The sequence below is a fragment of the Hyperolius riggenbachi genome, chromosome 2 (genome assembly GCF_040937935.1).
Source record: "Hyperolius riggenbachi isolate aHypRig1 chromosome 2, aHypRig1.pri, whole genome shotgun sequence".
Taxonomy (NCBI): Eukaryota; Metazoa; Chordata; class Amphibia; order Anura; family Hyperoliidae; genus Hyperolius; species Hyperolius riggenbachi.
The window spans coordinates 254,286,222-254,299,846 of NC_090647.1; the positions used below are offsets into that span (position 1 = coordinate 254,286,222).

Sequence of the window (13,625 nt, forward strand, 5' to 3'; positions counted from 1 at the left end):
ATGGTAGGGATTAGATTGTGAGCCCCTCTGAAGGACAGAGACAGTATACTCTGTACAGTGTTGCGGAAGATGTATAGTATATAAATACTAAATAATAATAATAAAGTAGTACATGTATAGGTAAATGATATGTAATGCAATAGAAAATAGAAATTCATTTGCATATTTAAAAATCAGAGTAAGTATAAGATGAGTAAAACAAATACTGTGGGTGACACTTAGGTGAAGTGTATTGACTGAGATCTGGTCATGTGAAAGGAAAGTGTCCCCGATTTGAATCCCAGCCAGGTCAACATCTGCAAGAAGTTTGGAGTTGGTATGTTTTCCCGTGTCTGCGTGGGCTTCCTCCGGGTACTCCGGTTTCCTCCCACATCACAAAAACATACAGATAAGTTAATTGGCTTCCCCCTAAAATTGGCCCTAGACTATGATACATGCACTATACGATACATACTGTACATAGACATATGACTATGTAAGGGACTAGATTGTGAGCCCCTCTGAGGGACAGTTAGTGATAAGACAATATACTCTGTACAGCGCTGCGTAATATGTAATATGGTGGCGCTATATAAATAAATAAAACATGAGTTGCTACAAATTGAAATGACATGTGAAACAATTCATATGTATATTTGACATTTCTCTTACTGTTCACCATAGACTGATCATTTGACTAATGTATGTGATGCTTGACATGCTAACATTGCTTGTGAACATCAAATAATGTGTGGCTTTGACATACTCACTAGTGCTTTTGTCAACTGTAACCACATTTTCATCTGTGTAAGTTTATTCATTTTATATGATTATTGTTACTGTAAGTGTTAAAACTACACATGTTTAATTAGAACAGGCTTTCTCAACCAGGGTTCCTTGAGCACTCTGCTGGGGTTCCTTGGCATTTCCCCCCATCATAGGGGAAGTATGGTAAAGTACATTATAATAGGTGGTACTGTAACAAGAAGCACTAAATTAGGGTATAGTGAGTGGCAATGTAATAGGGGGTAGTGAAATAAACAGCTACACATACTTTAAAGACCTTGCCTCCTGCAAAATAAATGCAGGTGTTCCTCGAGACCAAAAAATTGTTTGCAGGGGTTCCTTGCGATCCAAAAGTTATTTGCAGGGTTCCTTCATTTTAGAAAGGTTAAGAAAGGCTGAATTAGAGAATTACCTGAATTGTTACTTTATTACTATATCTATTTCATTTGTGTATGCTGAAACAATAGAAATGTTCTTCCTGTTCATCAGCTACACTACAGAAACCTGCAGTAGTGTACACTGTGAGATTAGCACCAGGTTTTGGCCCAAATCCATTGCAAATCAGCTGCTACTTTCATGTTTCTTGATTTATAATGGGCATAGAATGGCTTTATTCATATGCGACTACTACTACTCACTGCAATAGGATTGTAAACATTCACTACAGATTGATGATGATAATTTAGACAGAAATGGAATAGAAAATCAGTAGTTTGTACATGCTTCTGACCATGGAAGAGAGAGAGAAAGTTATGAAACAAGCTGCACTGTGATGTTACATTATCTGTGCAACACTGCCATTTCCATGTTGTTTAATAAATGTGTCCTCTGTAAAGCAAATCTGAAGCAAAAATAAACTTATGAGGTAATGAATTGTGTGTGTAGTATGGGTAACTAATATAACATAAGTAGCAAAGAAAAGAGTCTCATATCTTCATTTTTAGTTAAATAGCTTGAGTTATAACGCTGCATTAGACTTTCACAGTTGCATTTTAGAATCCTCACTCTGTATTTTAAGTTGTAAAAGAAAAGCAGAAGTAAAGACCCTTTGAACTTTCCTGCAGTAAAACCTTATTTCAAGCTGTCACTGTTTCTTGGCTGTTTAAAGGGACCCTGAGTGGTAAAAAATTCCTGAAATTCTGACTTACCTGGGGCTTCCTCCAGCCCCCCGTAGCCTACGAGGTCCCCTGGCATTCTCTTCTGCTCTTCCTCGTCCCGCAGGCTGCTCCGGTAATCACGACTTTGGGCTAAGTTGGGTGTGCGCGCCCCCGCCACGTCATCATGCTTTACAGTCCCCGTTTAGGTAGCCAGAGAGCCCCCACTTAGGTGGCCAGATAATTAAGGTAGCCAGAGAGCCCCCCCTCATAGGGAGCCTTAGAGCCAAAGAGACCTCTGTTTAGGTAACCAGAATGCCCCCATGTTTAGGTAGCCAAAGTGCCCAGTTTAGGTAGCCAGATAGCCCCCTGTTAGTCAAAGTGCCCCCCTGTTAGCCAAAATGCCCCCCCCCGTTTAGGTAGCCAGAGTGCCCCTCAGTTTATGTAGCCAGAGTGCCCTCCATTTAGTTAGCCATAGATTGGGGGGAAGGGGCATACATGCAGAGCGTGCAGCGGAGTGTTATTATTATTTAGTATTAATATAGTGCTGACATCTTCCGTAGTGCTGTACATAGTATATTGTCTTGTCACTTCACTATGATTACTCACCTTGCTGGAATCCACACACACACCACATTTACTACCTGGTGTTACCATGCGATGGAACATCAGGACCAGGAAGTAAATGCAGATCACGGCAACACTTCTGCAAAGCCTACCCCCCCCCCCCCCCCCTGTGCTCCCCCCATCACTGCGCCATTGCAGAGTAGAAGGAAATCAGTAACGCAAGTATATTGCTTTGATGACCAAAGTCTCCATATTTTATGTAAAGGAAAATGACTTGTAAGTTTACTACTTCAGTATACTGCTATGCATTTTAGTTCCATACACCTTACAAATAAATAATTGCATCTAAACTGCTTTTGATGTCATTTTCAATTACAGTGATGTAAGTATAGTCTTATATTTGAACTGCCTGCCCATAAAATACATAAATCTGCAACTTTTAATGGATAGTTTACTTCTTTAATGGATGTAATTGCTGCAACTGCATCTCCATGCTTTATCATCAGGCAAAGCAACAAGCAGAGGAAAACTTGATCTATTTAACCACGCTGATTAAATGCTATGATCAACTAAAATCTGCCAAAACGACCTCGGAGAAACAGAAATACTTCTTTCAAATGCTGCATCGCTTGTTTTTTGTTTGGAAATATTCCAGGTAAATGGATTTTTACAACAGCAAATGATATTCTGTAATTTATTGTAAATTATTTTAATCACAGTGTTCGCATCAGGCTATTTTTTCTGGTTCTCTGCCTGCTTGATTCCCTTTAATGCCAAAACTGTTATGGGATTGTTACTGTAAAGGAAGGGACAATGAAACCTGCTTAATCACTGTAATCACTGCTGACGCAGAAGGTGCATTATTCAGAGTGTGCACCCCTTGACACTCAGGATACAAGCAGCATAAGTGCTAATGATTGTGGCAATTGAGCAGCATGTAGTGAGTGCTCATTGATGAGGGTGCTTTGCATGTGATGACAATGACTCCGCGCCTGTGCCAGCTGTGTACCTTCCAACAAGAGCAGAATGAATATAGAAAGGACATTTCTTACTCTACTCCACCGTCTAAATGGTACTATTACATGGCGAGGCATAAATTGGATGAGAAATGTATTGGAAGCTGAACAAGTAGTGGCCCTATGGAGTGAAAATGAAGTCTTGAAAATGCTTGTGAAAATTAAAATAGGAAACATGGAATTGCATATAAGGAGGGGAATGAGGCAGGCAGTGAGTCGGTAGGGGACGGGGTGAAGGTGACTTTGTGTATGCGTGTGTGTGTGTGCGTGCGTGCATGTGTGCGTGCGTGTGTGTGTGCATGCGTGCGTGTGTGTGTGTGTGTGCGTGTGTGTGTGTGTGTGTGTGTGTGTGTGTGTGTGTGTGTGTGTGCGTGTGTGTGTGTGTGTGTGTGTGTGTGTGTGCGTGCGTGCGTGTGTGTGCGTGTGTGTGCGTGCGCGCGTGTGTGTGCGTGTGTGTGTGCGTGCGTGCGTGCGTGCGTGTGTGTGCGTGTGTGCATGTGATTTGGCTGCAAATGGAAGGAATAAGGCTGAAGTATGTATCTTTTTTTATCATCTGCTCAACACTTGGTCCCAGTGGCCTGAAACAAAAAAAACATGCACCCTTATTCTGGTATGCATAGAAGAAAACATATTCTGAAATAAATGGATGCTAAACAACAAGAGTAAACAGTGTCATATAAAAGCCAATACATACACAGCCAGTTAGATTTTGGCTCACTGAATTGACTAGTTAGGAGGAGCTGGAGGAGCTTAGGCCAGTTTTGTAACTGGGCACAGAAGACACATGTCTAGAGGTGGGTAGTACTGCAGAAGTGTCTGAATTTGATTATTAGGGGTTATTAGACATGCGTTTCCTTGAGGGGCACTTAGCAACATACAGTGTACTTTGTAAACTACTAAGGAAAGTGTCAGTGCTATGTAAACTCATAATAATAATAATAATATCTTTTTCAGAATGACTACTGTAAAGTTGGCAATACACTCTTATGCCTGGTACACACCATGCAATTTCTATTTAGTTTGAAGGGTTGAATCGATTATTTCCGATCAGGGTTCTGATCGATTTTCTAATCAATTTTGTACAGAAGTGATCAAACTTGTCAAAAATTATCGATTCAACTCGGCAGTCTGACAGGAAATTGCATGGTGTGTACCAAGCATTAGACTTATTAAAAGATTATATGTTAGATTCTTTGAAAACACTGAAACTAACAAAAATCTATGAGCACTCCCAACTGATAATATCTAATATTGAAATCACATGCCTGTTCTTTGAAGGCTGGAGCTCAGCAGGAGGGTGGGAGATCAGTAAGGGATAGCGGTGCGTGATTGATGATATATCTTTGGAGCAGTACAAAGCCAATGGTGGTGATGCAACTGTTATTTGACAATATTCAACTGTTGTTTTATAAGATTTCTTCTGAAATCTATTGGTGTAAGCTTGTGGAGCAGATAATCGATCAACATCAGTTGGAGTTCAATCATTTACCTAATCTACTGTAAATATTTTAGTGTATGGCCACCTTAACTCAAAGCTATAAGGCACTCAAAATTTCCTTGTGTTACATTATTAATTTGGTTGTGTGACACAAGGACAATGAAGTCCATGAAATAATGAGTCTTTTACATAAAGAAGGAAGTTTGAGTATTCAGTGGTTTATTTTCAGCTTTATGGTAGAAAATTATCTCTTTCTGTGGATGTTACCAAGTTACATTCCTGTTTATTTTCTAGATACTATCATCAACGCAAAGTGTTTGTAAATCTTCTCAGACTTATGTCCAATGAAGTGGTTAAGATAGCACGTGCCCTGTTGGGAAACGATTTGATAGATAACCCTGAGGTAAGAAAACCTGCCTTCAAAAAACCTGTGACAAAGTCTCTTTTTCTGTTATCTTTTATTATACATTAAATATATTGTTAATGTCTGAACAGTGACCCAAATAACACCACCTTATTACAAGTTGTCACTATTGTAGTTGTATTTTATGGAGTCTACTGTGCCTAGATGATGTAACAAATCCAGTTAGGTAAACTACAAGGTGGTCTATTATGGCTAGTGTAGGCAGACTCTTCATAACAGATTGATATCTTGTCAGCATCAGTTTAACATGAGCTTTCCTTTGAGTCCAGTTTTCCATTTACTTGTATGGCTAGGGCATGAACTTATGTGAAACTGACCATAAGACAAGACAGGACACATAACATTTATATCGCGCTTTTCTCTTTGCGGACTCAAAGCGCCAGAGATGCAGCCACTAGGATGCGCTTTATAGGCAGTGCAGTGTTAAGGATTCTTGCCCAAGGTCTCCTCACTCAGGTGTACGTGTCCACACTGCTCCTGATCAACAAAGGAACCGATTATCCGATGATAACTTTGAAAAATCAAATCCTTTCTTGATCAGAAACAGATCGGACATGACAGAAATAATCGCCCCGATTCCCGTCGGAATTACTTGGTGTGTTTCCAGCATTAACCAGTACACTATACAGCCACTGCTGATAACCTAGGATCAAATGTCCTTGCACACTAGCATTAAAATTGGCTGTCAAAATGAAATAATAGTAGCCTAATCTGTATTAGCAGAAGTTTGCCAACACACTGCTTTGTATGTTGCTTACATTACAGGCCTATAGTCTGCTTAAGGAAGCTTTAAAAATGTGTGCAACTTTCCGAGGAAATTATCTGGATGTCAAAATCAGAGCTGATGAATACAATACAATGAAGCTGGAAGAAAGTGCCAGTCTAACCAAGTAAGTTATTGATGTACAGTAATTCATATCACGTTCTAGCAAACATCATTAATATATCATAGATACAAAGTGTCCCCTTTTTTTGGAGAGACAGTCTCTGTTTGGAAGATGAAATCCCTCTGTCACTCTTTCTCCTTCATTCATCCCTCTTTCACTTCTGATGTACAGATCATACACCAGATGAATACACGGAAGCCTTTTTATACTGAATGCAGATATTGATGTGAAGTGTTCATCTCAGTAATGACTGATCTCTACAAGATTTGTTCATAAATAGCTTCCTATAAAGATTAGAATTTATACATGAAATAGGGGCCTGTGTTCTGTAATCTTGACGTGCAGAGACAAATTTGAATAATGTTGCAAGGTGTGTTGTAACAAACGCTGGAGAGGCAGCCGCGGTGAACAGCGCTACCACCCACCGCAGCTGCCTCCAGCTCCCTGTCTAGCAGTGTATCCGGGCCTCAGGCGTCTAGCATGCCGAGGACGGAACTGTCAGTTGCACATAGGGTTGCTTTGTCGCGTGCGCGCACGCACAGACAGGACCTTTATGCGGGGAGGAGGCGCGTCAGCTGACCGGCCGGTCGGCTGACGTCAGAGGAGCTGCTCGCCGCTCCTCATTGGTTGATAGGAGGGGGCGTGCCAGAAGGGTCTCCTCTGCTTCATAAGCCTAGCTGTATCACTCGCAACTTGTCTGCTGTTGCAAATACTTGGTGTTAGCGCTCAGACCCTTGGATAGTTCCAGTGTGCTTTGATCCGGGAGGAAACCGGGGATTTCACACTAGATAGAAATTGTTTGATAGCCTTAAAGATTATACTTTACTGTGTTATTATTTGTGCATGACTCTGGCTCATTCTGACTACTCTTCTGCTCAGTGATTCAGTACCTTTGCCCATCTGATCTTGCTGCCGACTCTGCCTGTTTATATCTTCCTGTCTCTGCCTTCTGATTTTGTACTGCATCTGTCCGTCTGTTGCCAAACCCGATCTGTCTGACCACTCTACTCTCACCAGAGGGCCCTTGACTCTGGTGAGAGGCGCTGTACTGTTAGTACCCACCAGCTCCTCTGGTGAGGTATTGCTAAACCTATCAGTATTACTGTTGCACCAATCACTCATTGCTATTTGTTGTCACATCAGCTTCTGATATACCAGTATTATAGGTGATTCTGCAGATCACCATATAATCAGGTATATATCTGCATTATAGGTGATACTGCAGATCACCTAATAACCAGAATTCTGTTCCTTGCTGACACAAATCGTTACATGTGTATGGGGAAAGGATATTCATACATAACCTTTTTATTAATTAGGTGGTTTTGTAGGGTTTGTGTGCATGGGCGAAAATGTGAGACCACGTGGTGGTGTTTGTATCCAGCATGCTGTTCATGTGAAGGGAGGTGACGTGGTCTGGCTCAGTAAGAAAGGACGGAGCTGAGATGGAGACCAGTCAGGGACGGCGTAGTGTCATGTGGGTGTGGCTTAATTCAATTTTAACTGCAGGTAACATTTGATTGTGTTCAGGTGTTTACAAATAAACCAGCTACATTTAACTATGTGGCTCCATTACCACAGAGGAAATGACACCATCAAAGTACGTTATTTTTCTTTTGTTTTACCATATATAGTATAGTAATAGGACAAGCACATACTGAGTCATGAGAATAGAGCTTATTTCAGCCTGATCTGGACTTTCTTAGGATGATGACTACACCCAAGAATTATTTTATCAATTGGTCCACAAGAACTCCTTAAAAGTGTGAGACCCATAGAAATAAATATTTATTTTAGAGAAAGGATTGGTATTTTCTTGAAATGAAATGGACTGTATTATTTGACATAAAATATATTTATGCATATTGCTCTTTGCAGATCCAAGAAGGCAGGGGAGAGTGTTTGCAGCATTACCATGTATGAAGTGCCTGCTCCATGGGTTTATGGAAAAGACCCTTCCTTAAATGATAAAAAGCAGGGAGAAGAAGAAGATTGTATTTGGGTAGATTGTTCATGGCCACAATACAATGCCTCTTACTTCCAGAACATGAATATATTTATGGAAAGGTAAGGCTGTCATTGTAAGAGAAAAAGGTAATCCTAAAAAGTCATCTATACTCTGATAATAAGTTTTACAATATTAGGAAATAGCTTTTCAGGTTAAGAACTTGATACACGGGGTCTTTCACTTCTGTTTCTTGGTTTAAAGTTACTAGTAGTCCAACAGGAAGCCCATGTGGGAAATTCAAATGACCCAATAACAGGGCTTCTGATCAGTTTGTGGTGAGAATGGATAGTGTGTGTCAGCTGCAATGGAAAATACAGAATAAAAGAAATGAAAGCACAACAGAACAAAGAAGAAAAAGGAGTTTACAGAAGAGAATGTTGGAAAAAAAACCTATACAGTAGGAGATGACGTCACAATATAGATGTATACTGACAAAGAAAGTATGCAGAGCAGAAGAAAGAAGCATGGGTTTGATGCACAATGCTTATTTATTTTTCACCTTAGCTGTAAGGAGAGCTATTTCATGACATAAACAAATAAGGAGAGATAATTCTTGAAATAAACAGATAAAGAGCGATAAATCATAAGTTAATAGTGGAATTGCCCACCATCACACTGCCTGGCTGCTGTGTATTTATTTGATAAATATGGGAGTGGACCACCATCTCATAGGCAGTGGGAGTGGACTGCTATCTCATAGGCAGTGGGAGTGGACCACCATCTCATAGGCAGGGGGAGTGGACCACCATCTCATAGGTAGTGGGAGTGGACTGCCATCTCATAGGTAGTGGGAGTGGACTGCCATCTCATAGGTAGTGGGAGTGGACTGCCATCTTATAGGCAATGGGAGTGGACTGCCATCTCATAGGTAGTGGGAGTGGACTGCCATCTCATAGGCAGTGGGAGTGGACTGCCATCTTATAGGCAGTGGGAGTGGACTGCCATCTTATAGGCAGTGGGAGTGGACTGCCATCTCATAGGTAGTGGGAGTGGACTGCCATCTCATAGGCAATGGGAGTGGACTGCCATCTCATAGGTAGTGGGAGTGGACCACCATCTCATAGGCAGTGGGAGTGGACTGCCATCTTATAGGCAGTGGGAGTGGACTGCCATCTCATAGGCAGTGGGAGTGGACTGCCATCTCATAGGTAGTGGGAGTGGACCACCATCTCATAGGTAGTGGGAGTGGACTGCCATCTCATAGGCAGTGGGAGTGGACTGCCATCTCATAGGTAGTGGGAGTGGACTGCCATCTCATAGGCAGTGGGAGTGGACTGCCATCTTATAGGCAGTGGGAGTGGACTGCCATCTCATAGGCAGTGGGAGTGGACTGCCATCTCATAGGTAGTGGGAGTGGACCACCATCTCATAGGCAGTGGGAGTGGACTGCCATCTCATAGGTAGTGGGAGTGGACTGCCATCTCATAGGCAGTGGGAGTGGACTGCCATCTCATAGGCAGTGGGAGTGGACCACCATCTTATAGGCAGTGGGAGTGGACTGCCATCTCTAGGAAATGTGCATGCCCTGCCTACCTGTTTGTGACAGTGTGTGGCTGCAGTAAAATCCAGGTGTGACTCCCAGTGTGATAGCTTAAATTTTTGACAAAATGTAGTTTGTAAGCACTCTTTCCCAAGTTCTGTTCATGGTTGCTATCTCCCATGTAATTTTTTGCACATTTTAATTAGAAGCAATTAAAAAAGCTCCATTCTGTGTTGAGTGATGTAGCTTATAACCTGGGTAAAGCAGGTAATAGGTTTAGTGCTTACATGCCTTCATTTTCGCCAGATTAACCGAATCAGATAAAAAAAAGGGTCAGAATTGTAAAAAAAACACATTCAAACAAGTTCTGTTTTGCATTGCTGGGAGAGCTAATATTGGCCGACAGTGCAGCGCAAATAGTATCATGCGATTTGCAATTCAAATGAGTTAGACAATTACCAGCCCTTAATTGAGTCAGGCCTTTAGTCTCTGATCATTCTCACTCCTGTCTACCTATACGCAGTCCATATTATGAATGTGCAAGTAATATGTATGTAATGTTTTTTTTTCCTTTTAACTAGATGCAATGATGTCCTTGATTTAGTGGAAACAATGAAGCATTTTGAGGTGTTGAAGGCCGTGGCTGCAGTAGGAGGTGCAGGCAGTTCCAGCTTGGATGCTCTGGTACAGGATATCTGGAATTCATATTGTTCAGTCAAAGATTCTTTTATTAGTCAAGTTAAAAATATTTTTACCATCAACAAGAACAGTCCATTTCAGGAAGCATTTTTTGACTTAAGGACTACAGTTAAGGTGAGTTCATCGTTTACAATTGCTTGTTTACATTTATTTCATTTTTTATGTGTTTTATTTATAAATCTTTGCTAAAAATATTTATGTTTAACATGTGTGACATTATTTTTGAAATTTACATTATATATTTAAGTTTATGTAATATGTCCACCACTGTTTAATCAAAATTACATTACTTTTGGCATGCTTTACTAAGCTGTTGCCTAAGTTCGAGGTAAGTTGCTCCAGAAATCCAAAAGAGCAAGCTATTGCACTTTGGAGCCTCATCCATCTGCTACCAACTCCATTGAAGGAAATAGGGAAACAGCTCACAGATGCACATTATCATGCACTTTGCTGGCTGAAGACGGTGGCCTTCTAACACATTTATAAAATAAATATATGGCTGCCATTCATATACATGCTGTTCCAGTGGAATTCTGAACCCAATTCTCCCTCAGCAAAATATGGGCAAATGGCTCGTCATCATTTGTTGTGGTCGTGAGGAATGATACATTTAGAATAATATATATTTTTCTTAAATTAAAATAATATACATCATAGGCTTGTTTTAGAAACGTGTTTTCATGAACAAAGAATCAGGGCAAATGTTTAAAATACACCCCTGCACATACATGTATGCAGCAGCTTTACTTGCTACTTAGCGGCAAGTACTGCGTCCATCCCCAATTCATACAGTGAATTTCCATATGTCGTTACTGTCCTTATGCATGAATGATGCCTGCCTGTATTTGCTTAATAAGAGTAGGTTCACACTTATGTTAAAAACGTATCTGTGGCTCTGTTTTTTGGCCCGGAACAAAAATGGACCCACGGATACCAAGGTTAAAGATAGCAGCCCTTTTCACTCAAATTAAAAACGGATCCACCTGCGTTTTTTTGTCAGTGCACCTTTGCATTTAGTGAATCACGTGTTTAATGATCTACATTTTAAATACATATGCCTATACAAGGTAGTCCCCGGTTAAAGAACGAGATAGGGACTGTAGATTTGTTCTTAACTTGAATCCGTTCTTAAGTCAGGACGTTTGAAACCGCTTCTTCAAACTTCCCCACGAAAATGACATCATTGCGACGGGATCGGGTCGTTCATATTGGTGGGTCGTTCGTAAGTTGGGCGTCTGTAAACCGGGGACTACCTGTAGTTATTACTGGTCAAGAGGTATTGGCTTAAATACAACTAGTATCCGCACTTCCCTTATCCTTTGTGACATTTTGAGGTATTGGCAACCTCCAACTAGCTTAACACTAACTTTAACCTCCACCCTTAGCCTAGCCTTAGGGTCCCCATCTTCTGTACTCAGCACTAACCATATTGTAACACTTTCCTTACTCCTACCAGCTCAGCGGCCCTAACTTAACCTTTGCACCAAACCTTAAAATGTTCCTCTAAATGCTTAACCCAACCCTAGCCTTTGATTTGTGCGTCACTGTAACTATACCAAAAAACAATGTGCTATCCTAACCTTCTTCTTGATCTACCTTAATCTTAAGGGCTTGTTTCCAATAGGGCGGAAACCGGGCCGAATCTGCAGAGTTTCCCCACAGGCAAATTGCGCGTTAAATTCTGCCATAGGAAATAATAGCGCCGCAAGCTGAATTGCTTGCCCTACCAATTCGGCTGACATTGCCATCCATTTTCGTGCGAGAGGCAGCGAATCCCATAGCCATGCATGGCAGGCCAGGAAGTGTCGCCACGCGTCTCACAGCTGCGCATGGCGGCTAGTGGAAACAGGCCCTAAAAATCTCCTTGGACTTGACTGATAGGCAGAGTTTAACTCTGACCAAAGCCTAAACTGACCTAGGGCCTTTTTAACCCTAACCTTTCCAGACATTCCCACCATGATACATTAGTGATTCTTACAGTACCTTTCAGGGCAGAGAGTCCTGATTAGTGCTTTGGTGCAACTCTGCACCCAGATGAACAGTGGTTGAAATTGCTTTCTCATCATTTTTCATGTTCTGTTTATTCTTTCTGCCTTTGATACATCCTGCTGTGCAGTTGTTGTTTTTTTATCCAAACTAGAGGTGGAATTCAAGGTTTTAGACCTTAACCACTTTACCCCCACTCATACGAATTTCTCCGTCCCTTTTTCCATCCTTTCACCCCCAGGGACGGAGAAATCCGTACTTTCCGTGCTCCCGCCGCTGCCCGCGCTCCCGCTCGCTCTAGCACCCACTCCCGCTCGTAAACACACCGCCGGCCGCTCGCCTGGACATCAATGAACGGGAAAATCCATTCCCGTTCGTTGATCTAAGCCCCGCAATGATCCGCTGCTTCTCCGCTAAGCAGCGCGATCATTGTGAAAAAAAAACTTTCTCAGCCTCCTAGTACTTCCTGCAAGCCCGGAAGGACGCTTGCAGGTTGCATTAAACACAAAGTTACTGTTGCCATCTTGTGGCCAAATAGTAAAACTACACCCTAAAGCACTTTTTACATACAAATAAATTAGTTTTACACAAAAAATTAACTCCTTACCTCCCACTCTCCCCAATTTATTTTTTTTTGTAATGAAAAAAAAAAAATTACAATTAAAAAAAATACATAAATAGTTACCTTAGGGACTGAACTTTTTAAATATTTATGTCAAGAGGGTATAACACTGTAACTATGTGCTTGTAATTAGGGATGGACGCAAAACTGAAAAAAATGCACCTTTATTTCCAATTAAAATATTGGCGCCAAACATTGTGATAGGGACATAATTTAAACGGTTTTATAACCAGGACAAATGGGCAAATACATTTCATGGGTTTTAATTACAGTAGCATGCATTATTTGAAAACTATAAAGGCAGAAAACTGAATAATAATACATTTTTCCCACATTTTTCCCTATTTTCCCATTAAAACACATTTAGAATAAAATAATTCTTGGCATAATGTCCCACCTAAAGAAAGCCTAATTGGTGGCAAAAAAAAACAAGATATAGTTCATTTCATTGTGATAAGTAATGATAAAGTTATAGACGCATGAATGGAAGGAGCGCTGAAAGGTGAAAATTGCTCTGGTGGTCAAGGGGTAAAACCCTTCAGTTGGGAAGTGGTTAAACCATGCTAGCTAGTCTGTACTTTCCCTCTCTCTTACTAGCTCAGCAAATTCTCCACTTACACCCAGCAGCGGTGGTGTAAT

General features: G+C 41.1%; 1 protein-coding gene across 1 annotated transcript in view; it reads left to right on the plus strand.

The window, feature by feature from the left end:
• LOC137544945 (uncharacterized) overlaps positions 1-13,625 on the plus strand; it is a 648,464-nt gene that overhangs the window by 15,450 nt on the left and 619,389 nt on the right. Inside the window, exons 6-10 of the mRNA XM_068266042.1 lie at positions 2,933-3,081; positions 5,175-5,283; positions 6,070-6,194; positions 8,070-8,258; positions 10,261-10,492. Coding sequence (XP_068122143.1) covers positions 2,933-3,081; positions 5,175-5,283; positions 6,070-6,194; positions 8,070-8,258; positions 10,261-10,492 — 804 coding nt within the window. The remainder of the gene's footprint in view (positions 1-2,932; positions 3,082-5,174; positions 5,284-6,069; positions 6,195-8,069; positions 8,259-10,260; positions 10,493-13,625) is intronic.